This window comes from Zonotrichia albicollis, chromosome 4, assembly GCF_047830755.1.
Source record: "Zonotrichia albicollis isolate bZonAlb1 chromosome 4, bZonAlb1.hap1, whole genome shotgun sequence".
Classification (NCBI taxonomy): Eukaryota; Metazoa; Chordata; class Aves; order Passeriformes; family Passerellidae; genus Zonotrichia; species Zonotrichia albicollis.
The window spans coordinates 13,317,901-13,345,816 of NC_133822.1; the positions used below are offsets into that span (position 1 = coordinate 13,317,901).

The following is a 27,916-nucleotide window of genomic DNA, read 5'->3' on the forward strand; positions in this document are numbered from 1 at the left end:
AACATTTAGAATAGAGGAAGTACTCTCTGGGGTACATGGGACTATCTTTTTTTCATCCTGTCAAGAATCATAAAATGAATTGTGACATCCTTTCAGATGTTTGGCACATTACATTGATGGCTCGACTCCACATGTTATTTTTCTTTTAGTTTTCCACTGTCCAAAAAAAAAGCACTTATATTAACATATTCCTGAATTAGCATTTTCCTAAAATAAATAACAGAGCATTTGTAACTTACAGTATCCTTTAGTTACACAAGTTTGTATTCAGGAAATGTAAACAATCATTCTCTCCTTCAATAAATAAAGAGCATAGCTCAGATGTGCTCCCCAAGTGATGGCCCCTTTTTCTTTCCTTGATATGATTGAAGAAGCCAGAATTTGCCAAAATGAGAATTCTCCCAATGAAGCTGGAGCAGAGGGAAAACAGATGTTGAAAACTGGTGAAGTCTACATGTAGGCTTCTCCAACACCCCTACAAAGCAGATGTCAAGAAATGAAAGGGACAAATTATTTTTTCCCAGTGGTTTGTGTTCTCGTGTCCAGCTGTGGTAGCCTACAGCAAGTGACAGACTGCTGTAACACATTTTGGGCATGACAGGCTATTGCTTTATACCCTCAGGTCTTTCCAGTTTTGTGTCTAAGAGCAGAAAATTTTCCACCAACACTGTTCAGCTTCAGGAGGAGAACAAACAGATCTTATGCTCTCTAGGTGGGACTCTGAGAATGTCAATGGTATTGTGGGGTACCTTCTGAACAAGACACAAGAGAATCTCTATATTTTTAGGAAAATACGTTGAAGCTCATTAACAAAAATATTTACTGCCTATGCCATACAGATAAAACTTTAATTACCATGACTTTATGTCTGCTTAATTCTCGCTTTTCTGCCCTTGTTCTAGTAAGCCAATTAAATGCCTTGGTCTTTAAGTTGCTACTCGCAGAATCCTTAACATAATCACACATTTTACAGTTGGGCTTTCTAAATAACCATTCAAATCCTACAGAAGTAGTGGAAATAAAACAATTCATATAAAAAGAACTTTTATGTTAAAATGAAAGAAAAAACCCAAGAAAATTTTTAAAAAACCATTAAAAATACACATTCTATAGAATATTTTAAGCATAATTTCCATGTTAATAGTATAACTCCTCTACAGTTTTCCAACTACTTCTGAAATGTTAGCCTTACAAAATTTCCCTTTGGTTTCATTCATCCAGTGAGGTGGAAAAAAATATTTTTAAAATCCTTTATCCAACTGTGATGCAATGTGATGTTTTTTTTGGTTTTAACTGTTCACTTAAGTACTTGGTCATAACCATTAAGCACTGTTCCAGAATCCAAAAATGGAGAAAGCTGTGGAATTCCTTTCAGGGCTTTCAAATGCACTGGCAAGCAAACCCACTGTCCTTTGGTAGGGAGGATTGTGGTTTTCCCTGTTTGATGCTGATCACTTCTCCCTGAGCACGATTAGATCATGCTTTCTAGAGGCACATCCCTACAGCTCATGATGACACTTCTAAGCAAGCAGGAATGATGCTTTCAGAAAACAGAGCAAATTACTGGCACTTTGAAAAAGTTACTCAGAGGTAGGTAGTTCTTAACTTTCCTCTAACCTCAGCCCTCATTTCAAATTTCACCCTGTCAGTGCACAACAATCTCAGCAGGATTCTCATGAACAAGAAACAGACGCCTGGTAAAGAGAAATCAGAACAAGACTGTTGCCCCATCTGCCTCATCCTTTGTTCTGAAAAGGTTTTCTTAGATGGAAAGTTAAACTGTCATATTCCTCAGACTCCATCTCTGCTATTTCACATGTATTTTATTATATGGAGAATCTTCTCAATTTATAAAGAAATTAATGTGTGAGTCTTTACTTAAACATTAGGAGAATTTAATTTTCTTACAATTTGGCATTTCATATTGCTTTTGGAATATATTTCAAGATACAGTATATATTTGAAAGTTTCTAAAATAGTGCTGTATTCTAAAACCTTTGTTTTCTTTACAAGTTTATTAGGATACTAAAGTAATCCAAAATAAAACTATTTTTAGATTGCAGTAATAAATATGACTTCAATTTATATACTAAACCAATGTAAAACTGCAACAAAAGTTCACTTTTTAATTAACTTCCTTCTCAGGAAATCAACTGTAAATTTTTATTTTTTTTCCAGCACAGAGTGGGTTTTTTTTTGTTTTTTTTTTGATATCTTAGTAAAAACTGCGTTTTTAAAGCTCCAGATATAAACCCCCAACTAATCATGACATAAAATTAGTCTATTTATGGCTACAAAAAGCAAGCCTTGTTCTCATTATGCAGTAAGTACTAGCTGTTTATAGATGTGACAGTTTGCTGGAAGTGATCCAAACCTATAGTGCTATTATTCCTTAGTAAAACTTAAACAGCTGTAGTCATGTAATTCAAAACCCTGGAAGGCTGCTGCAGTGCTTGCTCAACCTCAGTATACCATGAATGCAGGATGCTGCCAGTCATATAAAGGATCCTCTGCTTCACATTATGAAAGAAAGACGTGAACTACAAACCTGAACGCAACCTGGAATTTCCAAACAGATGATCTTGTGACAGCCTTTGCAAGAGTGCAGGTATGCTAAACCTTTGTCTGTGAATTTTCTGCAGTGAACCAAACTAATTTGGTTTCCAAACTGGGGAAGCTTTGCAAAAAACCCCACAAAAAACAGCAGAGTAATTTGTTACAAGTGCATGATACAGAATCAAAGAACATAAAATGTCATAGTTAAAGTTTTCTGAAAATTACTGTAAAGAAAAGATGTTCAATATGAAATAGAATTATCTACTTGCTGAAGTCTGAAAGCCCATTTCTTCTGCTGCAGTTTTTCTCTGCTCTTGTATTGCAGATTAGTGGGGAATAGCACTATCATGCAAGATATTTCACCATATGAATCCAGTAACATTGTAAAATTATCTTAAGCAACGGCAAAAGCAGTTGGAACTTTGTGCATATTTTGCAAGTATGACTTTTCAGTGTAACTTTGTTGGACTGCTTTTGCAATTGATTTTACAAGCAGTGCCTGCTGGAAATGAAAACCAGACTTCTATCAAAAGATACTAAAAGCAGAAATGTGTAGCTTAAACTTCTCAAGTAGTATAATTATTTAGAAGAGTACTATTAAAAGAATCTGAAAAATTGAAAGAGTTACAGTTACAAAAGTGAGTAATGCAATTTTAGGTTTTGATCAGTTCTTTTGGAAAACATTTCTTTATACTAAACATTGATTAAGAGAAAGCAAATAGTCTAAGTGGAAAATGTTAATCAACAGCACTCTGTAAAATCAAGAATCTATACTCGGAAATTACTTAAATTTCGAGCTGCAGGTTTATATCCTACTGAAAACTATTCATTTGACTGAATGATATTCCCAACTGGAAAAAATAACAATTACCACAAGTACCACAAATGAAAGCATACAGAAAATCAAAACCTAGAATTAGGACCTTCTGCTCTGGTAGACATTTAGTCGTAGTCATGCAGTTCTGCAAGTCAGCAAAATTAGGCATTTTGAAGATGGGAACTCCCACTGAGGAGCTGACTGCCTAAGGAGTGGCATACTGACTTTTGGAATTGACTTTATGCTTTCAATATAGAGTAGGAATTTACTTTACTTTTGGAATTGACTTTATGCTTTCAATACATGCTGAACACAAATGCAAAGAGGAAGTATAAAAAGAATGCCCATGTAAAAAAAAAATACAAAACTATTAAAAAAATAAGATTATTTTTCATTAAAAAAACCCAACAATGTGCATTAGACCCAGATATTAGAATATAAAGGCATGTGTTATTTGTGGTGCCTTTTTTAAAAATGGAAATGCTTAATTCATATTAAGTACAAAAGTAAAAGTATCCTTCTTTGTAGAAGGCAGAGCTATTTTGCATTTTAGTGTGATATCCCACAGAAATGAGTGGGATACTCATTTGGAGAGTATACTCCCAAATATATCTGATAAAATAAATAATAAATTGAGAGACTGGGGTAAACACTCTGGTAGATCTCAGTCTTTTTAATATACATGTTGCTGCAAGGCTGCACAATTTAAGATACAGGTAAGCATTTCTTGCTGCATTTTGAAGACTGTGGTCAAAACCTCACAATAACCTTGAAGAGATACTGATTTCCTTTACTGGTCATATGACCAATTTTTAATGATGTGAGAATTTTAACACATGCCTTCTTTTTTAATTTTTAAAGTGATATCGTCCTTAAACTCAAGGAGCACACAAACTACCAAAAATCCTTGTTTTGTGTTACAGCTAAATTCTGCAGGAATTCTGTCATACCAGTTTTTCAATGCATTTTGACATTTGCAGTCTCAGGATCATTTTTTTAAAGCAATCTGACAAACTCACCTCCTGACATTTATTCCTCATGTCTACAGAAGTGACAGAAGTTTTCAGAGGGAAATTTTAACTATCTCTTTTGTGCAATATGGAGGCTAAAATGCTTGTATGGAATACTATGAGAGAATAAAAAATGACCCCTACACTTCCCCAGCTCCTTGTTCCAATAAAGGATGTCTGATTCACCACAGCAAACTTCACATGCAGCATTATGAAATGCAATACTGCCACCTCTAAGCACTTTGCGTTAGTTACCACAGTACACAGAACCTGTGCTGAGCTAATGCTTTTAGGATTGCCATGTGAAATGTTCATAAAATCTGTCTGCTATCAAATTCTTCACAGGACAGCAGCTTTTTGTACATCCCCATAATCTCAGAAACAATGAGCTTTGCTTTTTGTCTCAAAATTATCAATACAAAGAGTGTACTCTCATGGTTTTTAATCAGAAACATAATATGTGAATGGAAACTTTCATAGTAACAAGGTACAAGATAACTGCAAAAGGTCTTTTGTCAGTGGAGAATTTTTCTTTGCTATTTACACTTCAAAAAAAAATTATGTTCCAAACTTCAGCATAAACATATGGAAATCTAAAAACACAAAATATCAGCCAACATGGAAAAACATAGATTATAATAAAAGTAATACTGATGAGATGAGTGGTAGAATTGGAGACACTAATGCAAAACTTTGCCAAAACAAATGTTAGTTATTTGAGTATATGGCATTTCAGACAAAGAAAAACAAAAGTCTAAATGTATTATGCAAATGCCAAAGAAAAACATGTTTCTGAACTTCCTGAGGATGTTATTGAAAGACATACATTTCTTTTTCCCCACAGGAGAAAGAAATAACGTACAGCTATTTTTCAAACCCACATACATCTTTGTGATGACTGCTCTTGTGAACAACTCACCTCATTACTTCCATGGCAGCTTTTAATCCAGCAATTCTACCGGCCAGGCAGACCTTGAGTCTCTAGGGATAACTCTGAAATAAGAATGGCAGACTTTTTAAAGACTCTTGAGTTCTCTGCCTTGAGCTCACTGAGCTTCCAAATATCAGTTTGGAATAACTCTTTCTTTTGCAATTGTCACACAAGACCTTGGCTCACACAATGCACCTAGCCACAATCCTCTCTTTCAAAAATAATTTTTTATCAACATATCTAACTTCCAAACTCCTTGCATCATCATGAGGAACTGGACATGCACATGAAATTTTTGGATAGCATTTTCTTTTAAAAGTTTTGTGAAACTGTGCAATACATAAAATAATATAGCATATATCTTTAGATATACTAAAAAGATAAAAGAACTGCTATACAAATGAAATCTGTGGGGTATTTATTTCATTTTGTACAGCAGAATAGAATCCTAAAAATAACTCAAAAGAGACTATTTCTATTACACATGCCTCTGAATTTCCTGCAAGATTAAAACAAACAGTTTCATATTTCTTTGTAATTTACCTTGTTAATAGTCATAGAGTTCCTTTAGTACTATCTCTCTACAACAGATTTTATTTAAATAGCACTATCTCTATACAACAGATTTTATTTAAACAGTACTATCTCTGTACAACAGATTCAGCCAGACTTAAACTGGCTGAATAATAAAAAATACCCAGAAGTATATTAAAATTATATTTGCATGTATATGTATAAGGGAAAAAAATTTCTTTGGAGACCTCAAAATAGAATACTAACAGATGTGATGCTACTGTTATTACCTTGAAGTATGGTCATTTTATAATTTTAAAGGATATCTACACTATAAAGTCCTACAGAGCACAAGGGACTTATCACTTGATTGAAGGTTAGCATATGTTAACACATTTTGCTAAACCAAGATTACTGTAAGCCAATTCTGATACCTAAAACCATTGGTGAATTTTCTCAAAGAATTCTGGTATATTTCTCTAATCAGTAATAGAATTTAATAGAATATAATTTACACAAGGCTTCCTGTTTAGTTCTGCCTTCTGGAACATTAAACTTGAGTAATTATAAGGCTTCCATATTTTATTGACCTGCAGAACAGGTACTACTCATATTGTTCCATTCTTATATAATAGGAACAAATCTCCTAGTATGATAAATGTTTCACAATGAATGCCAATATAATGCAAAGACAAAAAGTCAGTACTTGTACATGAAAATGTAATAGTTGAAACTGTGTCTTTTTCCATGTTGTGATCACCTTTTCCCTATTTCAGTTATCAGGCAAAATCCAGATAACTGAAATTCAATACCAGCCAATCCTAAAGAGGAAATTTTGTGCTTTTGAAATCCATTCCTGCAACAAAGGATTTGAGAGAGGAGATATATCAGTAAAAACAGGTATGTAGGTGGAAGATAACCACAACCTGTAAGGAGTGAAGACACAAGGAGTGGTGAGAAAACTGGGGGAAATAGTGATGAGGAAAATCTCTGAAACCTTGCATGCAAAAGCAGCACAAAGGGGTCTGTTTTAAGTGTCTGAACACAAACACTTGTAGCTTGGCAATCAACCAGCAGGGACCAAAATCCATGCACTGATACAGAGCTGTGATTTCACTGGGACTCCAGAGATGCAAAGAGATAGCACATGCAACTGAAGGGGTGCAATGAAAGCTTCCAGAATATTTAGGAATGACAGCCCAGAAAGCTGAGGATGAGCTGCACATATGCAAAATCATGCCTGAGCTTTGCACTGAAATGGGTGGGAAAAAAAAGTCAACTAAGAACTTATTTGTAATGATTAGAAGCCAGACCTATGAGCATTGCATTGTGGTAGGGATCTGCTGCAGACTGCTTGATCGAGATGAGATGGTGGATGAAACCTTTGGGCCGCTGAAGGAAGCTTTACTCTTGCCTATCCTGGTTACTCATGAGAGACTTCAGCCGCTCCCATATGCTGCCAGAAAATATGGCTGGGCATGAACAATCCAGGAGACTTCTAGAGTGTGTTGAAGACAGTTTCTTGATCCAGCTGGCTGACAAGTGGTCTAGGGAAAGTGTTCTTGAACAGGTGAAGGAATGTGAGCTTGAGTGAATGTCAGCTTGAATGAACTTGAATGGCTTTTGTTACTGCAGCCACGAAAATGAGAAAATGAGAAGTTCAAAATCCAGACAGAAGAAAATTGGACAAGTTAGTAGATTTTGGCTAGTTTAGGGATCTGTTTAACAGGATCTCACAGTAAACAACCCTGGAGGGCAAAGGGGCTAAGGAGATCTGGTTAATCTTCAAGGACAAGCTACTCCATTACTTTTTAGCCTCAGTTTTTACAGCTAAGGCCTGTCTGAAGGCTTCCCAAGTGCCTGGCTGGAGCCTGTGAGCAGAGTCTGTGAGAGTAAAACAATACCCTTTGTAGAAGAAGTTAATGTCAGGGAGCACCTGAGGAAATGGGATGAGACAGGGTGCATCCAAGAGGAAGAAAGCTGTCTCTTGTCATTGAGTGGCCTCGCTCATTTTTGAAAGGTCATGACAGTCAGAGGAGATTCCTAATGCCTGGAAGATAGGAAATGTCACTTCCATTTTCAGGAAGTGGAAGAAGCTCCAAGAAACTACAGGCCAGTCAGCTCCAACTGAGTCCCTGGGAGGTTACGTAGCAAATCCTCCATGAAGCTCTGTCCAAGCACACAAAGGATAAAAAAAAGACAGCAAACAGCCAGCATGAGTCTATCAAGGGCAAAGCATTCCTCACTAATTTGAGTTCTCTATGATGAAATTACTAGAGCTATTGATAAGGGGAGAAAAGCAGCCCTTGCATCACTAACTTGAATATCCTAAACAATTTTTGTTTGAAGTTCTTAAGCTGTATTTTACCTATGGTAATTTTCAAAAGCTTGTGTGAAAATATTGGTGTTTCTGGGCTAGAACACTGGATATACACTTCACTAAAAAGTGACAAATGATACAAAATATTTCTTTTACATACTTTACACTAGAAATAGCCTATAAATTAATGAATATATTAAGAAACATAATTTATGAACAATATATTAATGTTATTCTTAGATTAATTTATTATAAGAAAAATTTGCCTATAACAATGCCATTCTAAGAAATCATTAATTAAAGCAAAGTCAAATATTGTTTTTCCATAAAGGAAAAGCAATGAAAAAACATTAAAGAAAATTAATGGAAGCAAGCTAAAATTTAAAATGTTAAACTGAGGAAAAAATGGACAAATACACAATGGTGATTGAATTCTTGGACACATCTAAAATAAAACCTCTTAAAAATATCAAGAATTCAGTGAGACATTTGTAGAGCCCATGTGGCTACTGAAGGAATAAAGGAATTTGTAAACAATACAGGATTAAAATGTAGTGTTGACAACTCCAAGCTTATAATAACAACAAAACCCTCCTCCCAGACTGGTGAAGTTTTGAAGCCTGTTTATCAAAATTTATTGAGATTGAATATATCATTTTGCCCTGGTAGTGTAGAAAACCAGTGAGAACTTCATGGATTATCTCTGAATCCTACCAAACTCCATTTTTAAAGTACTTAAGGCCACAAGTCTCTACTTTTTATCAGGAAGATTTGTAACCCAAATAGCCACAGCAATTGAAAAAATCTTTCTTCTTGGTATAAATTAGAGTTTGTAGAAAGAGTTTGTAGTTTTTATATTTAATCCCTGGCATTCACAGATATTTAAGTCTTGCAAAATTTTCAATTCACCTAAAACACCCAAAATGAAACAACAAACTCCAAACCCGAAACAAAATTAAAAACAAACAAAAAAACAAACAAACAAAAAAAAACCCCAAAAAAACAAAACCAAAAACCAACCAACCAAAAAAACCCAAACCCAACCAAGCCAAAAAACTCTCATATTAAAGGTGAACAGTTCAAATCCTCAGTGTATGACATAAATGTAAGAATTCCTCATACAGGTTCAATCTATCTGGGCCAATACCCTGAACCATGGTCACAGCACATTACTGAAATGAAAGCACAAAACCCCAAAAATTGGGGTAAACAATCCTGAGAAAATGATTTGGAATCAAGCCCACCCTTGAGCACAAACTAAAACTGGCAGTCTGATGGCTTTCCCTGGTTTGACTCTGCATGTGCTCCAGTTGTTCAGAACTCAGGAAGTTGGAAAAGACCAGCTTCAAACTCCTTGTTTGAGCTCACCTTCCAAGATTAACTTGAATACAAAAAAGGTCCACCCTGATGGTGTTTCCTGAACACATGAGAATCTCTTAACAAAAATCAGTGAGAAATTGGTCCGTATAGTTTCCCATGTTTAATCATAATGAAAAACAGCAGACCAGCGTAAGTAAAAACTAACAAACAAACCAAAAGAGATAGGACATTAAATCTTCAAAGTAATTGTGAAGTTCCAAGTAGTGTGATGATCGAGTACTTGACTGCATATTATATACAATCCTCCATGGAAATGCCCATTTCATCTGTTCTAATGCTTTACTTTTCTTCCAACACAGGGATCCCACACACCCCAGCTGTGCCTCCTCAGATCTGTACAACACTGATTCGCACTATCCAAAAATTTCAAGTGTTCCAGCTGTCAGAAAAGAACTGGGGGCAGCTGAATGTCAGGATGCAAGTAGTTACTATTGTATTACTATTTCTTCTTTGTAAGGCATCTGACTGTAGGAGGACAAGGAATAGGAGTCTGAGAAACAATGAAAGGGAAAACATCTTAAGGAGAGCATCTAGCACTGTTAAGCGCAATGCCCGAGACCTACCATGTGATATTTACACTTACCTTCATGAGAAATACTTAGACTGTCAGGAAAGAAAATTGGTTTTTGTGGCACCTGATTGGCCAGAAGATATAAAACACATGCTGCTAGCAAGAAACAGAATTCGTAAACTAAAGAATAATATGTTTTCTAAGTATAAAGTGCTGAAAAGTCTGGATTTACAACAGAATGACATATCAAAAATTGAGAGCGAGGCTTTTTATGGTTTGGATAAACTTACCACGCTCTTACTTCAGCATAACCAAATTAAGATTTTATCTGAGGAGATTTTTATTTATACACCCAATCTAAACTACCTTCGTCTCTATGACAATCCCTGGCATTGCAGCTGTGAACTAGAAACTCTTGTTACAATGCTACAGGTTCCAACAAACAGGAATTTGGGAAATTATGCCAAATGTGTGCACCCAATAGAACTGAAAAATCAGAAGTTAAAGCAGGTGAAAGCTGATCAGCTATGTAGTGAAGAGGACAGGCAGGATCCCAAAAACATAAAACGGGAGAAGCCTGAACCTGCCAAACCAGAATTTGATTCCTCTTTGTGCCACATGTATGTGTTTCCTGTGACAACTCTGAACTGCAGAAGAAAAGGTTTGTATCTGTCATTATAACTGAATGAATGATTTTAATATTCTGTTTATTTAATCCTTTCTACATTTATTTGCACATTATTTACTTCAAATGAACTCAGTAGAGTACTCCCTTTGCTTAAACTGAAATTGTTTATTGTTTTTCTCTTACAACTATCAGCAATAAGCAGGAATTCTTCCTGCATTTTAACTCTGCTCTGCAGCCCAAATTCCACAGATATTCCTTAGTGCTGTAATGTATCTGACAGAAATCAACAGGGATAAAAGCATATTACTTAAGTAACTAGTCTGATTGTACAACTATAAACATACTAATCAGTCAGATAACAGCTCTGCTGAAACTGTTGAACTGATACAGACAAGCACAGAGTTTATTTTCTTCCTTCCATTGTACAAACACAAAGATAGCAATAACTTTGACAGAAGGGAGCTGTGAAGCAGGACTGGAGCAGCCAGCTGTGTTTTCAATGCCCAGAGGAACCTGATTGCAAAGGAAAGGCTTTGCATCCTCACATTTGCTGCACAAGATTTCTTCTATTAAGGGAAGAAATTGAATGTTTTTGTTCATAAAGAAATACCTCCTCTGTATTCTTCCTCCCAGCACCCAGCAAACAATTCAAAGTTGAAGGGACTTCAAGAAATGTTTTTCAGACACTTGGATCCATTCCATCTCTAAATCTTTCTCAGGCTCCTAAGAGCCACAGTTAAGCCCTGAGGGTAAAACAGATGGGGTATATATCAAGACGAAAATGCACATTTATTTGTCCTTTATATTTCCCATATTTTATCCCACAACAAAACAAAGCAAACAAACAAAAAAAAAAACACCCAACAATTCAGAGGAGAATAATTCTTTAACATAACAATTCTGAAAGAAGCATTGCTTGAAGCAGCCAACATTGTGAGACCTTTCCCCCAATTTTAGCAGAGCTTAGCCTGCATATTTTATTCAGCTGAAATTCTATCAGCCTGAAGAGTAACTTGATTTTGTGTAAAAACCTCAGTGTGCCCTTACTCTTGTACCTTTATGCCAGAGAAAAGCTCAGAATTCAGTATAAGGAGATAATATCTAAATATCAAGGATTAATGATTTCAGTATTTGATTACATGGCTTATCTACTCTGTATGTCATAAAAAATGGTCTGTGTTCTTTATTTTTATTTCACCCTGTAAATTCTTTTCTTGTCTATCTGGCTCAATTTTCTCTTTCTTTTACCATGAAGCTACTACATCTTTTAATTAATTATTTGTGCTGCTCTTATTATTTTTTAATATTCACCTATCTTACCTTTCCTTGTAGATAAGATCTTGATTTTTAGATTATAGATTGTTATCTTAATTATCCTTCATAGAATCTTAATTCATATCACTCTTAGTATTCAGTAAACTGTTATAGAATAAAGCCCAGGCATAAATTACAATTTTATTATAAGGAAAGACTTTACAGCTCTCCCCTCTTAGTGGTATCAAAGAGATGAGCTGAATACACAAATACACCCAAAAACCTCTAGGGAAAAAAATTTTACTTTTTTTCTCTAAGTTCATAGAAACATTCAATGTGATTTGATCTTCATGGGAGTTTCAAAGAGGTTTATGATATTTGAAAGCATGGTTTATTGTCTTTAATATTAATAATGGAGGAATAAAGTTATTTTAACATTTACACAATAGTACTAGAGGATACAGGGACTCCCTTCTTCAGGTCAGGAACTAATTATGTCAATCCAGAACTTCCTGCATGCCTTGCATGGACACTGAGTATGTTTCAATACTGTTTGGAAGTACTACATCTACTGTGCATATGTTTGACAGCTGGATGCAGATATCCCATGGATATTTGGTATTTCTGAACATATGGCAATCTTTGATGAAAGCATTGTACTTACTGTCTTTGTATATGAATATTGTACAGCAGATGCACAATTTCACTGGAATTTTCATCACAAATAGGAGAGTAATGCACACAAAATCCAGGGAAAGCACAAAAATGTCTCTAATCTGTGTGGACAAGAATTCAAAATAGAAAAAAAATAGTGCATCAGTTAACAAACCAGTAAGATGACATGAAAAGCTGCAATCCATTATTCCTTTACAATGGAAGGAATGGAATGACAAGCACTTGCTCTACCAGTACTATGTCTAAAGTGGTAGCACAACAGGTCAGGAACTTTCAATTAATGCCAGAAACCTCATGAAGGAAACATCTTAAAAATATATTTATCCATGTGCATGTTCCCTTTTTTAAAAAAATCATTTGCTTATATCTCATCAGACCAGTGATATGCCAGACCTTGTGGGACTCCAGAATGAAATACTCTATGTCCTTGATTCTGTTTACAAAAAAAAAAAAAAAAAAACACAAAAAAACCTGGAACACCCTAAAAAAGCCAAAAATGTAAGGAAGCAAAAGCCGTTTGTTTGCATTTCTACAAAGAACTTGGATTTTCAAGGACAGTTGCAAAAAGAGTCTGCTTTCTAGTACTTCCAAACTCTCCAAGTCTCTAAATTCAAGCATTATTTGCATTCATTTGGTGATAAATAGGCCCTGAAACTTTGACATCTGCGGAAGCAGGAAGCAATCCAACCACTGCAGGCTGGAGTAGTTATAATATTTATGTATTTATAATACCACAGCTCTGCTCATAATCAGATATAAGGCAGGAAGACTCTGGTATGTTGCTGTAGTCTCTTCTCAAAAATACCTGAGTCATTAGATATCTTCAGAACTTCAGAAGTACCACACAGAGCCCAGCACAGATTCAGAAACGACTTGCCTTCATTCAAAGATGGTCAGACAAGAGACACTGCTCATTTTCTTGTTATGACAGCGCAGGATTAGAACACTCATTGAGCAAATATAATAATCCTGGAGATTAGGTTTGTTAACATTACCCTGAGAGGGTTCAGACCACAGGCTGCACTTCTCAAGCATGGGCCCTTACTACTGGAGCAGGAGCTGCTCTTTCTGGAGTTCTTTTGCAGGAGAGACTGTAAGGATACAGACACCAATGACTGAGAGGTCCTTGGCTACTTTGCAGCTGCCAGTGATAGAAGTGGGAGAGAGAAGCAGACAAAATGCCACTCTGCTGCCTGGGTGGTGTTTTATATAGTTACTCTGGTTTCTTTTTTTTAAGCAATCAAGCCCTTCACACATATTTTTTGTATTAGTATAAATATATAGTAATATATTAGTATAAAATAAGGTACTACTTACCCTATTCCTATGTGAGTGGTCTAGTTCTACTATATGCACTAATGAAGAGTACAATCTTCACATGAAACGTAAAAGTACAAGTAAAGAAAGAATGAAATTCAGAAGTTGAAAAAACATGGTGGCACTAGTAGAGGGGATAAAAGGGAAAGAAAACTATTAGACTGACAATACTCTGTCTGGCATGCCTAAGCAGTAAGAATAATCTAAAGCTGATACAAGTTGTGTCTTTTTCATTTTTTAAGATTTAAAGAAAGTTCCAGGCAACATACCTCCAGATATAGCTAAACTTGATTTGTCCAACAACAAAATTAGACAGCTACGAGCCAAGGAGTTTGAAGATGTCAGTGAACTGAAGATATTAAATCTAAACAGTAATGGACTAGCATACATTGATCCTGGTAAGAATTATTTTAAATACTCATTTAAAATTATTTCTCTCCTATTAAATACTGTCTCTATCAGATATAAACTGGATGGAGGAGGGAAGGATATAAAAATCTAGAGGTTGGTACAAATTTTACATTTTGTACATTTCAATTCATAGAGTAAAGGTTTGCACTGAAATATATTCATCATGAAAATCAATAGAGAAAGACACATTTAAGTTGCTCTTTCTAAATACTAAACTCACCAAGTGCAAAAGGTAATTCTGGAACCTGAAGGCTAACAGTTTTCCAAAATGCTAAGTAGTTCAATGATTTTTAAAATATCTTTGCCACATCTAAGAAAACATTACATATAAGGAGGCTACTTTTCAATTATATTGTATGATAAAATAACAGACAAACCTAAAGGATTTAAACACTTTTTGGTTAAAAATCACTACATAGAATTGCTTTTAAGTTATACTTTATTAGGACTCAAGTATCCTTATTGGCAATTTGCTTATAGCCTCTGTTCATTTGGATTTAATTACGAAACTGGGTGAGAGAAAGAGAGAGGAGATGTATCAAGCAAAAAGGGCCTTATCTAGTACCATCATGCCAATTAAACAGCATCAGAAATGTTAATAACAGTAAAATGGTACTTGTGAGGTTTAACATTACACAGTTGATTTATTTAAATTAAGACTTTTGCTATTAAATGAAACAGCATCCATGCAAAAAATATGAACTGCTCTCTGAAATGTAACTCACAAACACTATTATGAAGCTCCTTGTTTACTCCATTCCAAATCTTAAAACATTAATTTGAAGGTTCTATTCATGCACACAAATACCTATACACACACAAAAACCTCTGGCCCTGCACATTGTGTGATAGTAAGTTTCCATATTCCTATTCCTGTATCATGACAATAACAGTAGGATTCAATGAGCAAATCAGGCATTCATCCATCTCCACTGTCTCTATTCTACACTCAGGCAGACTCATGAAGTGTTTTATAGCTTTGCCAGCAGTGCAACTCCCCTAATATTTCACTTCTGAAGGCATGAGCCATATTTTAAAATTCAATGTTTGACAAATCCTTTTATAGCCTCTAGCCAAAATAAAACAAAAAAACCCAGTAGCTGTAAAATTATAAAAATGTTTTTCCTCTTCTAGATATGAATGTTTTTTTCTAAGTTAACTTTATAAGGTACCAATAACTATTTCTATTGATTAGCTGCTTTTTCAGGCCTCAATAATTTAGAAGAGCTGGATCTATCAAACAACAGTTTGCAGAATTTTGAATATGGAGTACTGGAAGATCTTTACTTTCTGAAAATACTGTGGCTGAGAGAGAATCCTTGGAGATGTGATTACAACATACATTATCTTTTCTACTGGCTGAAGCATCACTACAATGTTCACTACAATGGCCTAGAATGCAAAATGCCTGAGGAATACAAAGGATGGTCTGTTGGAAAATATGTTCGAAGTTATTATGAGGAATGTCCAAAAGACAAGCTTCCTGTTTATCCAGAAACTTTTGATCTGGACAAAGATGACGAGGAATGGGAACGACACAAGGAGCAAACAGTTCAGACAGTAAAGAAGCACGGTGTAATTGTCACTGTGATAGGCTAGTAAGGGAAAACTTTCCCTTAGTAGGTTTGAATATCTGATACTTTGAGAAAGAAAAACATGCTGTTTACATTTGTTCTAATTGTTCTGTTGGTTTGTAGGACTATCTGCCTACACAGATGTCTGTATATTGCCAAAAATAACTACAGAATGACATTAGTTCAACAGCATCCTTCATCTAATAATTGTTTTTGACAATTTGTTCTGGACACTCTAGTGAAATACTTTGGCAAATCGATAGACACAAATGTACATAATATGGTTGGAAGAAGTTGTCTTATGTATGAACACAGTTTATGTTCACACAGAAATAACTGCAGGATTGTGACCAAGACCCATTTTCCTTGAATGTATTGACAGTTCTTTGTATCTATCAGTTTCCTGAAATATTCCCAGAAAATGTTTCTAAGATTTTTATATTGACTACCTGTTGTTTTATTGTAGACCAAAAAACCAAACTGAAGACTAACCTTAAATACAATTCTAGAAAAAGAACAGCAGCTGTTATACTAATTAGGATTCAAACACAGAAGGTGGGTTTCACTTGCTGATTTCCCAGTGTTCCTCCTCAGTCTTGAATGAATAACTGAGCCTCTGCCTCTACCATACCTGAGTGCCCTGAAAGAAAAGTAGCCAATTTATGGTTGGTTCCCAAGATCCAGCTCCATATAAATTGCCTTGCTTGGTTTTTGAGGCAAGCAGAGCTGAAATCTTTCTAGGATGAATTTTAGGTTGTTGTATCATTTTGACACAGATTACATGCCATCACTTCTAGGTGATAAAGATCACGTGAAGGATGCTGTGCTCTGCATCCAGCACATCAGTGCCCACCCAAACTGAAGGTAAGTATGGTTTTGATAGCTCAGAAGTGTGGGACGTTCTCTAAGTTCACTCTTCTCTCGGCTCATTTGTAAAATGCACATTACAGAACATGCTGTTAAACAACTATCTATGTGAATACTCATTGATTAAAACCTGTGATCATTCTAACACTCAGTAGCAGGGGAGTACAAGTGCCTCAGCTAAATAGATGAGATCTCTAAAGATAAAATTCCTTGCTGCATAATATACTTAGATCACTAAGAAATGTGTATGTGCAGAGTAGAAATTCAGGGCCAAAACTTTAAATTTCTCTTGACTGTCAGGGAAGAAGTTCTGGGAGACTCCATGGAGAAACTTTCCTCCTTTAAAGATCTGGAGACAACTATGGTGTTTTTGCATTCCTCTGGTGCTTTAACCACAAGTCCCAAAGGTGGCTCATTTTGTTCTACAAGACAAAGCACTCAGTGCTTTAGTGCTAACATGAAATAAAAAAACAACATAAAGGAAAAAAATCAGGAGATGTTAAGGGTGGTAGGAATGCCGAAGAATCTCAAAGCAAACACATTCCATTATTATTTGCATTCTATTATGTCCTCCATTATTCAGATATGAATATATTTAATGGTGCTTTGCTGACAAACTGGGTAATTTAGCCATTTCTTCCACAATATCCTCCAAAAACAGTATCTGACTCATCCCTGTTCCTAGAAATATCTTAAGCATTACCTTCACTGTTAAAGGTTAATCCTGATAAGACAGAACAGAGAGGAAAATCCTAGTTGCCAGTAACCCTAAATAGGGCATATTCTGGAAACTTAAAAGTGCTGAAAGTAAAAAAAAAAAAAAGTCTTCCACAAATAGTAGCAAATATTAAGTAATGTTGTCCTCCTCCTCTCAAATTCTGGAGAATTATCTCAATGCAGAACCACTGGGTATGATTGAAAAGGACAGGCAATAAAACCACAGCAGAACATTTGTTATTGGCAGCACAGACAATGGTGAAAATCTGAGTAGGAAAATATGCATTTATAGACCATGTTATGTTAATTTCTGCAAAGAGTCCGTGCTGGGATAAAATACTAGCTTAAGTCGGGCTAAGTCTGGGTAGAAAAGACAATCCTGGAGAAGTATTTAAGAAAAAAGAAAAATATAAGACAAAAAAATCTGTGTGAGCAGTCTCTGACCTCTCAGGTCAGCAAAAGTACCAGTTGAAAAAGCAGTGGGATAAGACTGAGGCCACATGCAGTGGCCTAACTGCTCTTGCTCAAAGGCCCTGGAGATTCCCACAGAGACACTCCCAGTGAGGATGTGGCAGAACAGACAACAATAATTGCAGTAATTGCAACTACAAATAATGTAAGAACACAACAATAGAAATAGGAGTTTGGGGCAAGGATAATATAGGTTAGCATGATCTCCTGCAATGACTCATATTCTTTGAGAGAAGACTGTATGTACAGAAAAATCACACAGGAATTATGAAGGTACTGCAGAAGGAGGTAGCACAAGAAAAAAGATAATATATCTGAAAAACATACACATGGGGGAAATGACTAATAATTGATTAAAACTTCAGCATTGAAGGATTAATTGCTAATTCTCTGAGCTTCTCAAAAATGTGTTGTAAATTACAACCTCCATCAAACACCACAGCCACAAAACACAATTTAATCTTGACATCTTTATGTTTCTGTACTGTTAATCAAAAAGGTCCCAGAAGAGCTTCCATTTCTGAAAGAAAATAATGGGCCTCTTCCTTCTTAAGCTCTTTAGGTCTCTTCTTTCAGTAATTTCTCTCTTGATTTCCCTTCCTTCTCTGTCCATAGCCAGGAAATAATTGCATGAAGACAATTGCCTTGTCTTCCTGACATGCAGTGCTGCCTTAAGGGATGAACTACAGTGCTCTACTGAGGCAGTGTCCCTCTCTCTACACAGCCACATGAAACACAGAAAAGACCATTTTGTGCCATGTTTTCCATAACAGAATACAGGAAAAATAGATATGTCTGTCAATACTGGAAATAAAACACTTCAAAAGCTTCTGAGGAAATTTTAGCTCCTGCACTATGAATACTAATGGCAGCATTTAAAGGCAGTTCCCAGGTTCCCAGTCACACATGGAAGACAAATGATTCTCCACGATCTCTGAGTAGGTGGAGGAATACCACAAACAGCTGAGCCACAACCCATGCATCTCATACACTCATATTCTCTGGCACAGTAACACATTGATTTGCCAAAGACAGTCTGAGCTGGAATCATATTAACATTCACATGCAGATATCAGACAAAGACTTCTATTTTATGAATGCACCACAGGCCAAAGTAAAGAGCACACAAAGCCAAATTTTTAAATTGCAGATAATTAATTTATCAAGAAAACCCCACAAACATGTTTAGTCAGACAAACAGACCTAACCCACAGTTAAAATAATTGCTCTTATAACATTAACAATAAAGGCATGTTGCCAAAATCTGTGTAATCTTGGATTTATTTGGAAAGATGAGGTCAGAGCTGTAGCTTGAATAATTTCAAATGGAAAGGTAGCCTATAACTGAACAGACAGCTCAACCCAGTTTGTTAGCTGAAAAAATGACAAAGGAAAAGAATCTCAATGTGATTTTCAATCTTTAAAAAAAATAGTTTTGCAGCAACATTAAACCATCCACAAGAACTTAAAAAGAATGGCACAAGTAGGCAATACAATAAATATAGCTAGCCAGTGAGTTTCAACATAAAAACATATGTAGTTGATCTACATATCAATAGCATACTGATTTAAATGAATTTCATGCTTAAAAAAACTATTGGGTATCTTCAAAGCTAGAAGAAACAGCTTTAAAATCAATGTTTTCTAAAAGCCCCTGAAGACTGTCATATATGATTCATCACAACCAGTTTAAAATAGCACTCAGTAGATGTAAATAGACAAAATGTTTGATTTGGAGCCTACAGAAAACATTAATTATCTACAAAAATGGAAAATGCAAGATTTGTAGAGACAAGAATTGAATTTAGTAAGATAAATGAAAATGGGTGGCAATCAACATACTGACACTCCAACAGATATAATCAACACTAGATATGAATCAGTTAAATAATGTGATAGTGAAGGCCATTTGTGTACAAAATGTAATTCTATCACAACTGTTCTTTACTTTTTTTTAAGCTCTGGATGCAAGAAACCTTACAATGATTTCAGTTTTGAACCCAAATACATAAGGAAAACAATCATAGAAGGATTTAATGTTTTTAAGTACAACACCTATAAAGGAGGTGATGTGGCTGTGTATGGTTTATTTTGCATTGCTTTATTACCTCCTAAAATTCATGATGATACTGGATTAAATTCCGTCACTAAAAAATTTGCATGCTGATATCATTGAGAATGTTATTTTATCCTATGATATAAAAGCCAAAACCATGACCAAAATACTTTTTATTCTTACCCAGTTTTCTTCTTCATCACCAATCTAGAGACAAAATTGTTCTCACCCAAAACTACAGTCATTTTCTAAGGCAAAAGAAACACTCAAATTGCCATAGGCTGTATCAACAATTTCAATAATGTATTATCTGATTAAATAATAGCATGCATTATAGTCTTAAAACATAAAAACTCCCTTTTTTATTTTGAAAATAAAAAACATTTTCCTTTCCTTTTTTGCATTTGAATTCAGTTAAAGTGTAGGCTAGAAAAGAGTCAATCAGTAACATTCTCCTGCTTCAGAAATAGTGTGCCAGGAATCAAAAAGGTTTGGGGTCTTGCCTAGTTGTAGCAGAGGAGGTTTTCTTCTCATGAAAACACTTCCAAGATGTTTTCAGACTCTTCGCGATAAGACAGATGAGTAACAGTTGGGATGCAGATGATTCCTAACAAATCAAATATACTTTCACACTAGGACTAAACCTCTCACACTGATCACAAAGGCTTTTTAGTTTTCCTCTCACGTCTCTGCTTAGTGGAGCACACAACCATATTGAGAAAGATATTACCGACCTGAAACTATTGCAAAATGCTGTCACAAATGGAATTAACCTCCAAACCCTCAGTCACATGTACTTACATGCACAGAATGGGGAAGAACTAAGATGCTTTTTTACATCTAGAAGGACCTTGATTTGGCAATAGAATCAAGTACTGATTATTTGTGAACATCACATTAACCTAGGACCACGGTTAGTTTGGAGGGGGGAGGTTAGCTTGTTTGTTGTTGTTGATGTTGTTGTTTAGTTTGGGTTTGTTTTAGGTTTTTTTGTTGGTGAGCTTCTTGTTGGAGGCCAGTAACTAACAGTAAAGCCCAGGGGTCAGTATTGGGCCAAGTCCTATTTAATATCTTCATTAATGACCTGGACAATGAGACAGAGTGTACTCTCAGCAGGGCTGCAGAAGACACAACTTGGAGCAGGTGTCTGTCTGATAGACCAGAGGGCCGTGCTGCCATTGAGCGACCTTGACAGGCTGGAGAAAGGGGTTCACAGGAAGTTCAAGAAGTGCAAATTTTGGCATCTGGGAAGGGACAACTTAAGGCACCAGAATATTTTGGGGGCAGCCCAGCTTGAACATAGGCTGTCAGAACAGGATCTGGATGTCCTGCTAAACACCAGGTCAAACCTGTGATGTGCCCTTGCCAAAAGAAGATGAGTGGTATCTTGGGCTGCATCATGAGTGCTGCCAGGAGATCCAGAAAGATGATTTTTCCCTTCAGCACAAGTGAGGCCACACCTGGAGTACTGTGTCCAGTTCTGGGCTTCCCAGTACACTGGAGAGAGTCCAACAATGGGCAAAAAGATAGCTAAGAAACCGGAGCATATTCCCTGTTAGTAAGGCTGAGACCTGTGACTGCCCATTTGGAGAAGGCCCAGGGGGCTCCTAGCAAGGTAGCATTTACTGATACCTTAAAGCTAGGCCAATGAAAAGAACAGCAACCTCAAAGATTCAAACATAACACACATGGATGTCACTTCTGCATAATATTTTCTACATGTTTACATGCTAAATTGTTGCATATCCACAACCATTTGCAGTACTGAATTACACCATCACATGCTGAAATATCTGATATGCAACACTTAAAATCTGCAATTCTAACTGTGAAAAAGAAACCAGAAAGGAACATACTTAATAACATCCTTCATCATCAACTTTTATATGAGAAAAACTTCATGCTTCTAGTGTAATTACTTTTATAACTGCACAATAATACACTAATGGCAGCAGTTTAAACTTGATATGGTAACTGGCTGATAACAAAAATAAAAAAACACTTTCTGATTTTATCCCATATCCTGTCACTGAAGAGAATTCTTTCTTAAACATTTCCAAAGAAATTTGCATTTAAGATATGTAAGTTAATAGTAATATATCAGCCTGAAAACAGCAAAGATGCCACTGTGGTTTATAGAAGGTATTTTTATATTAGCTACACAATTATCCATAGACCATAAATTCATTAGATAGAAATGGAAAAATCAGAAGGAAAATTACTGATAATGTGGCTTTTCCCACCAGCATTTAATTGCTTTGGTAATACAATTCAGGTAATTTGCCTGCTCCTCAAAGTATGTTCAACAAGCTGTCTCTCTTTACTTCTTCCAGGTTTTCTGGCTTTATGTTCTTATCACAGAATTTTTGGAACTGCTATAGCCACACTAATTTTAGAGATTTTTAGCTGATTCAGAATGCAGTTGCTGTTTACAAAGATTTTTTAAGGTATAAAAATGTGTAGGCCTTTTTGATAGCAAATTCTTCTTGTGCATCTTTTCAAAGACCTGCATCCATGATAAATATAGTTGGATCCATCATGGGCTTCTGTAACCAAAAGTCTGTTTAATTTGGACATGTGGATGACTTCCTTGACTTCAAAATTCCACTAATTTAAATGTCAGTATCAAGACCACAGCAGCCACCTTTAAAACACAGCAATCATTTTCTGTCAATAACTCAACATCAGGATACTGTGGTACCACTGACCTTTTTTAGGAAACTGCAATTTACAAAGTAAATGGTTCCCAGCTGGCCCTGAGGACAGATCTTGTCCAGCCATAAGTAAAAACTCACAATTTTTTGGCACAGGAGCAGAACAGAAAGCTGCAATAAATGATAGTGTGCTAATAATTGTATTTACTGAAGGCCCTGTAATTTTGAAATGATCCATCACCAAACATCATCTACAGTGCCAGAGACAAAAAAGGCCACTAATCATAAGTTCCAGAACTTTGAAAAGTCCAGGCATGCTTTATTTTCCACAGTCTGTGAATGCTCAGAGCAAACACATTTGGCCTGGAGGAGACAACACCCAATAATGATCTTCTGTTGAAGGAGACTGTATCTGCATTCTGGGTCCACAAAAAAGAGAACATGAGGATTCCCAGAGGGACAAAGGAAGAGGGAAAGAGCTCTGCCTTTCTGCAGCAAATGGTCAGGCACTCAGCCAGAGCAAACCTCTGCTCTGTCTTCGGAAGAGAAGAGCTCTTTCTGCATTTCCCATCCTGAATAAAATAGTGACAAGAAAAAGAAACCACACAGGTGACAACCACACAGATTTACAATTCTCTCTGGATCAAGGGAGCTGCAATATTTTAAATAAAAAATGGAAGCATTTTGGTAGGCTTTTGCTTTTCTGTAATAATTTTTGCTCCCTCTGCACTTTACACATAAATAAAGCCATTATTTTGTAGTTTTGTAGCTTGTGCCAAAGTTCCACAGCCCTAGTTCCCAGCACATATCCCAGGGCATGCTGAATTGTACCAGAAATGTGCATTTAGGTGACTTGTTGATCCAAAATGTCTACAAAAGGGTACACAATATAAATGTATACAATTAAAAAATTACTCAGTTATACGCATTCTAACTTAATCATGGAAAACCAATCAGTGCAACTGCTATTAAGAATGGACAGAATTTGAGACTATTATTCCCTGAGAATGCCCTGATACATTCCAGAAACAGGGCATCTTTAGCCAGCCCAATCTAGTCAGACTAAAATTTTAAGTATTTTAAGATACCAGTTTGTCTTCTGACTTTCTTAATTCGATTTTCCCACCATCCTCACCTCTCATCATGCATTCCATCTAATCAAAGCTAAGACTCCAAGTCTGTGATCCCTCCTGTTTTAACCCTATCACTGCACTCTTCACCTCCCAGAAAAGCATCCCAACTCTTTCCACCCCATACTTCTGACATACATCCCATTTCCCTAACACCTCCCAGCCAGCATCACTGCTCAGTCTGGGGAGAAGGGAACCAGCACCACCTGTCCTAGCACAGAACACAGGGACCTGCTTCTCCAGGCACTCATGGCATCAAGTTGTCACAGCCCAACCTGCAAAAAGACAGCTAGGTAAATTGTTGGACCAAGAACATTTAATTTACACAGCATAACTTCAGATTATATATTATGTGTTTTTTCTACCTAGCCTTACATGTCTTTTTTTCCTTGTCGGTCTCCACACACATGTCCCACTTCTGTATAATAACTTTTAATATTTAGATATTATAATGGATTTATTGTACAGCCATCTTCCACCAGCTTTTTTCTCATTCCTTTCCAGCAAATTTTATTTTATCCATCTTCTGAACTGTAAAACAGAATGAGTAATTTATTACAGTTTCTGAACTGAAGTAAAATCCACAATACTCTGCAATTTGCTGTAAAATTCAAAGCAGTCAAGCTCAACAATATCAACTTCTGAATAGAGTTGATGTTTATTATTTATAATTTAAATAAAATACACATTGATGATATTTTTTCAGTAGCAATTCATCTACTCATTTTAATAAAATTTCTACTTGTTTGTAATTTTCTGAAGTATTGAGCAATAAAAATTTGCTTGCTTCCACTGCCATAAAGTCCTGTTACTGTCATCTGTACTTCACTACAGTACAGATCTGTATTTATGGGAGGACATTTGAGTGGTAATAGAAAATAATTTAAAAGTGCTAGATACATGCATTTACTTAGATGTTATTCATATCTCCTTGGCAATACAAAAAACTCCAGTGTAACAGAATGCAAATTCAATTTATATCTTACCAATTTTAACCTTTGGTAGAAGTCCCATTTTCCTTCCAGGCTAAGCAATAAGAAATAATTAGATTCAGAACAAAAGTGTATTTCAAATGAGTCATATATCACTGATATATTAAAATTCAGTATCTCTCTGTATCTGGCTTGCTGAATGAATAATACTTTCCATGGCTACATTTATTTGCCAAAACCTCCCTCGTATCATATTAAAAAAAAAAAAAAATCTTGAGAGAGATTATAAATGGAACATGTTCTGTTCCAGTCCAATGTATGTGATAATTAGCAAAACTCTAGGCTGAGACAATCTGAGAAAGGCTGCACTGAAGGAAAAACCAATAACCTTCCATGTCCCTATTGCACAAGACAATAAGATTAAAAAAAAAAAAAAAAGGTGGTGGCTTTGGGGTTTTTGGTGGTTTTTTTTTGCAAGAAGGGCTACTGTGTTAGGAAAATATTTGTAGTAGAAAGGATTGTGAAGTACTGGAATATACTGCCTGCTGAGATTGGTGTCTTTCCAACACCTGTGATATTTAAAATTACTAAAAACACCCTGGACAAATCTGCACCAAGGTTAACCACAGCACAGCTTGAAAACATTCACCTCCCTGCCAATTCTGTCACTCTGTGGTTCTTAGCAAGGATTTACACCAGTGCTGCTAGCAGAGTTGTGCCTCCTATATAGTAAGCACTGAATGCTTTTCAAAACAAAATAACCCACCTTACCTAATTCTAAATGGAGGATCATGAAATTTTGTACACATAACAAAGAAACCAGTGGATGTGCTTATTTATTGTGATTGTCATATTTTAAAACATATCTAGGTACTATCCCCATTTTTCAAAGGAGAATTTGGATTACATAAAGTGTGATCTTCCTTATCCCAAGCACAGAAAACCAAAGAAAGAGCATAAGAGAACACAGATTGTTTACTTTCAGACTTAAATGAAAATTGTCCTTTTATGTCTGGGTATACAACCATATATCTCACAAATAGAGCTGATTAAAGGACAGAAGAGTCAGGTTTGGAACAGGAGTAAAGTCAGAACTGAGGAGTTTTAACACAGAATAACATCAGAGGAAATTAATACCAAATTTAAGTTTGTAATTTCACTTTATGTTGTTTTAACATGAAAACTTTTTCCTCACACAAAGAAGCAACATAAATACTTTGGCAAAAATTTTTTCCTATGATGTTCCTGAAGTATGTGAAAATACATATAATTACCCAAAATAAAGCTTCATTAAGTTGCTGCTGTAAAAGTCACACAATTCTTTAGTCATCTAAAAAATAATTTATGGCAGTACACAAAGTAATGCTGTTTTATAAATATTTTGAGTCACACAAAAAAAATTAAATCTTGTCTTTTCCATGTTGATGCAAATTAAAGGATCTAATTTGAAGTGATGAACATTCAAGTATAATTTTCTGTGTATAGTTAGAAGTACTTCACTACCAAATGACACTACTGTTTTTACACAGAGAAGTTAAATAAGCATACAAACCAGAACTAATTTCTGTCCTTGAAGGAAAGCTCAATAACTTAAATTCAGGCTTTCATCCCTCATGTTCACTCTTTTATTAATCAGTTGTATTCAGCTATTTAACATACTAAATATTTGAGTTACTCTTTGCTAAAATTGTTTCATGATCCATCGTTATGTCAGCTATCTAACACGATTCTAACTGGTATTTTAATAAACCTGTCTGAATTTCTACAAAACCAAAACTGTGTAAGACTATGGGCTAAAAATATCACTGTAAAAGAAAATATGATCCTTTGAAAGTACAAAAAGCAATGGGCCTCAGAAAACACTGGGGTTTATCTCATGTATTGCTCTTACTCCTAAGAAAATCTATGAGAGGATTTGACTGCAACAGGATTGTATTTGTATATGTGTACTGTATAAATCAAGCATTCCACTTCTGGACTGATCTGAATTCTAACTGAATAGTCAGCAAAAGAGGAAACAGCTGAAATGTAATTGCTGTGAACTCAGGACAGATGTACTAACAGAAGACAAAATTCAGTACAGTTATACAGAGATAATCAAGAGAAAAATCCAGTCACACTGCATGCCAGCTTACTGACTCAATTGTTTAGAAGATTAAGGATTTATTACTCACACACCATTGAAAACTTCAATCAGAAAATTGCAGAGAATATTAAAGCAAGAAATATCACATTTTCTAAGATTCCAGTATAAACAAAACGAAATCCTAATTTTTTTTAATCTCAGGCTGTGCTCATTTCACAGGGTGAAAGAACATACAGAGAACAGAAAAAAAATGAGAAATACCTCACTTAATGATGCTTGAAAGACACATCCCTGGTTCATACAGGTAAATGTGCTGTGGACAGCAATGAAGTTAAAACAATTAACATCACCTCAGTTTTGATTACCACAAAAGTAAGGGTTTAATATATCAACTAATCAAAGAGGAGCATTAAGTGGAGGGTATATTCATTAAATATTCTGTAGAAAAAAAGCCACAAACAAAAACCCCAAACACCCCCCAAACCCATGGATATAAAAATAAAATGTATTCTATATTTTTAGAGATATTATCTTACTGTTTTTGCAATATCATATGCCATCAATATTTGCAAAAGGCAGTATTCTTATTTAAGTTGCAGTCTACACAGAAGATGCTGTACCATTAGCATATTTTAAAAGTCCAAGTGCAATATTATAAACCACACACACACACAGAGAATAATTCAGTATGTATCATAAGAAAGTATCTAATCCCTTTGCCTTTATTTCTCTGAGCTTTTCTTCTAAAAATGTCAGTGGATCTTCTGGATGAGCAATAAATACACCACAGAACAGCACTGCAAAAAGAAACTGCAAATTAATTCCTTGTATTTACAGCAAAGTACCATCTGGTTATGAAGCTGTTAACAATAAACAACAGTTTACCAGAATCTTTTAAAGCAATGCAAAATAGAGGCATGTCTTTTTATCAGTTACCTTTCAGTCAATTTTTAAAGGTAATATTGCATGTATCAGCATAATTACATGGGTAGACTTCTAAGAACTGAGTTTAGGATAGTAAAATAAGTGGCATTTCTTTAGCAGTTCCTACAAAGAATTTAATTGCTTTTAATGTGCATTTTAAAGAATGTATATAAGATTGGATA

The 27,916-nt window shown here is 35.5% G+C and overlaps 2 protein-coding genes across 4 annotated transcripts in view; one reads left to right on the forward strand and one right to left on the reverse strand.

The window, feature by feature from the left end:
• Nucleotides 1-27,916, reverse strand: part of FBXL13 (F-box and leucine rich repeat protein 13) — a 64,308-nt gene that overhangs the window by 33,405 nt on the left and 2,987 nt on the right. Inside the window, 5 exon segments of the mRNA XM_074540204.1 lie at nt 2,542-2,677; nt 4,393-4,415; nt 24,168-24,269; nt 24,272-24,301; nt 27,431-27,607. Of these exon segments, the coding sequence (XP_074396305.1) occupies nt 2,542-2,677; nt 4,393-4,415; nt 24,168-24,269; nt 24,272-24,301; nt 27,431-27,607 (468 nt within the window).
• On the forward strand, nt 1,394-19,999 carry LRRC17 (leucine rich repeat containing 17). Of its 3 annotated transcripts, XM_026790806.2 has the most exons (6): nt 1,394-1,590; nt 2,484-2,608; nt 6,604-6,727; nt 9,827-10,699; nt 14,155-14,310; nt 15,519-19,998. In XM_026790806.2, exons 4-6 carry the CDS (start codon nt 9,943-9,945, stop codon nt 15,920-15,922), a joined length of 1,317 nt encoding a protein of 438 aa, XP_026646607.2. In that variant the 5' UTR covers nt 1,394-1,590; nt 2,484-2,608; nt 6,604-6,727; nt 9,827-9,942; the 3' UTR covers nt 15,923-19,998. The 3 variants fall into 3 exon arrangements, with proteins under 3 accessions (XP_026646607.2, XP_074394937.1, XP_005482697.2); XM_005482640.4 differs by lacking the exon at nt 1,394-1,590 and having other exon boundaries at nt 2,321-2,608; XM_074538836.1 differs by lacking the exons at nt 1,394-1,590; nt 6,604-6,727 and having other exon boundaries at nt 2,320-2,608; nt 15,519-19,999.

Coding starts and splice junctions, on each gene's coding strand:
- LRRC17 (XM_026790806.2), top strand. CDS start 9,943: ATGCAAGTAGTTACTATTGTATTACTATTTCTTCTTTGTAAGGCATCT. Junction 10,700..14,154: donor TCTGAACTGCAGAAGAAAAG/GTTTGTATCTGT, acceptor TCATTTTTTAAG/ATTTAAAGAAAGTTCCAGGC. Junction 14,311..15,518: donor ACTAGCATACATTGATCCTG/GTAAGAATTATT, acceptor TCTATTGATTAG/CTGCTTTTTCAGGCCTCAAT.